We start from the raw sequence: 1433 nt of genomic DNA on the forward strand, positions 1-1433 counted from the left end.
GGGAGGGAGGAACTGTTCCCACTGCGGCTGGTCCTGTGGACGGCAGGTTGACGGGCTCCAGCGCTGAGCTGTGTCCTCTCCCAGGTTCCTGGAGAGCCACTGGTTTGTGTGGGTCACACAGATGAATCACATCGTCATGGAGATTAACGAAGAGCCCTACCGTGACTGGTTCAGCAGCCAGGTGAGGGCAGCCAGAGCTGGTCACCAGGGCCCTGTGTCCATGTCCTTGACCCCCAGAAACTGGGCTGCCCAGTGGACCCAGCACTGTGCTGGGCTTCCCTAGCGCTGCCTGTGTCCTTCCACTGATAGGTACAAAGCCAAGCAAGAAAGGGTGACGGGACCCACAGGGAATCCGAGTGGGCTGAGGACTCCGGGAAGAATAGTGTGACAGGGAGGGGAGGCCCTGAGGCCTCGGGTAAGGCTGGGCCTTCCGAGGAGACGAGGCCCTTTGTTCTTTAACTTCCGGGCCCTCATCCCCCTTCTCCTGAACAGCTGGCAGCCACGTGCAACGTGGAGCAGTCCCTCTTCAATGACTGGTTCAGCGGGCACCTCAACTTCCAGATCGAGCACCAGTGAGTGCGGGCATGGGCAGGGCCGGGGACAGGCGGGCCACCTGCGGTGGGAGGGGACTGGCCCCCACCTCGTCTGAGCAGAGGGCGGCATTTGGGGACTCCTTCCCGCTCCCTACTGTTGAGATCCCCCCAGCCCAAGCCCTGGAGCAGCCTCCTGGAGCAGGCCAGGGGAGGGGTCCCTATGCCCTGTGCCACACGGTCGCGGTGACAACCACGCCCCTCACACGTGGCTGAAGCTTTCTCGTTACAGAGAGCTCGTACCCGCATCTCCCTCCCTCGGTCCTGTGAGCCTGGAGGGCGGGGCGGTTGATTCCCCTTTATTGACAGGGAAACCGAGGCCCAGCGAGGTTAAGCCATTTGCCTGGGACTGAGGAAGCCGAGCGGCTGCTCCTCAGACCTGCCGCCCCTTGTCCTTGCCCCATCCCTGTTTCTTCTCCTTTCACCCCAACTGCCCCCCTCACCCCTTCTATAGCCATCATTTCCTTTTTAGAAAAACACAGCATTTCCTGTCCCCAGAGCACAAACACGTCTACCCACAAACAATCCCCCTCCCCAGAGTGCCCCCCGCCACGTGCCAGCTGCCCCAGGGGGCACACAGGGAGAGCTGTGGACGGGGTCTGCCTGGGCCTCAGGCAGCCTCTGGGCTGAGAGAGGAGGCACCTCACACCGTGCCCCCCACGCTCTCCCCAGCCTCTTCCCCACCATGCCCCGGCACAACTTACATAAGATCGCCCCACTCGTGAAGTCCCTGTGTGCCAAGCATGGCATCCAGTACCAGGAGAAGCGTCTGCTGAGAGCCTTGCTGGACGTCATCAGGTAAGGGGGTGCCCATGACTGCTGGGGCCCCTCGAGGCCCCTGGG

The 1433-nt window shown here is 62.5% G+C and overlaps 1 protein-coding gene across 1 annotated transcript in view; it reads left to right on the forward strand.

Moving 5' to 3' along the window:
* The window catches only part of FADS2 (fatty acid desaturase 2), a 38484-nt gene that overhangs the window by 29553 nt on the left and 7498 nt on the right, over positions 1–1433 (forward strand). Inside the window, exon 11 of the mRNA XM_011368616.2 lies at positions 1263–1388. Coding sequence (XP_011366918.1) covers positions 1263–1388 — 126 coding nt within the window. The remainder of the gene's footprint in view (positions 1–1262; positions 1389–1433) is intronic.

Source organism: Pteropus vampyrus, unplaced genomic scaffold, assembly GCF_000151845.1.
Source record: "Pteropus vampyrus isolate Shadow unplaced genomic scaffold, Pvam_2.0 Scaffold144, whole genome shotgun sequence".
Taxonomy (NCBI): Eukaryota; Metazoa; Chordata; class Mammalia; order Chiroptera; family Pteropodidae; genus Pteropus; species Pteropus vampyrus.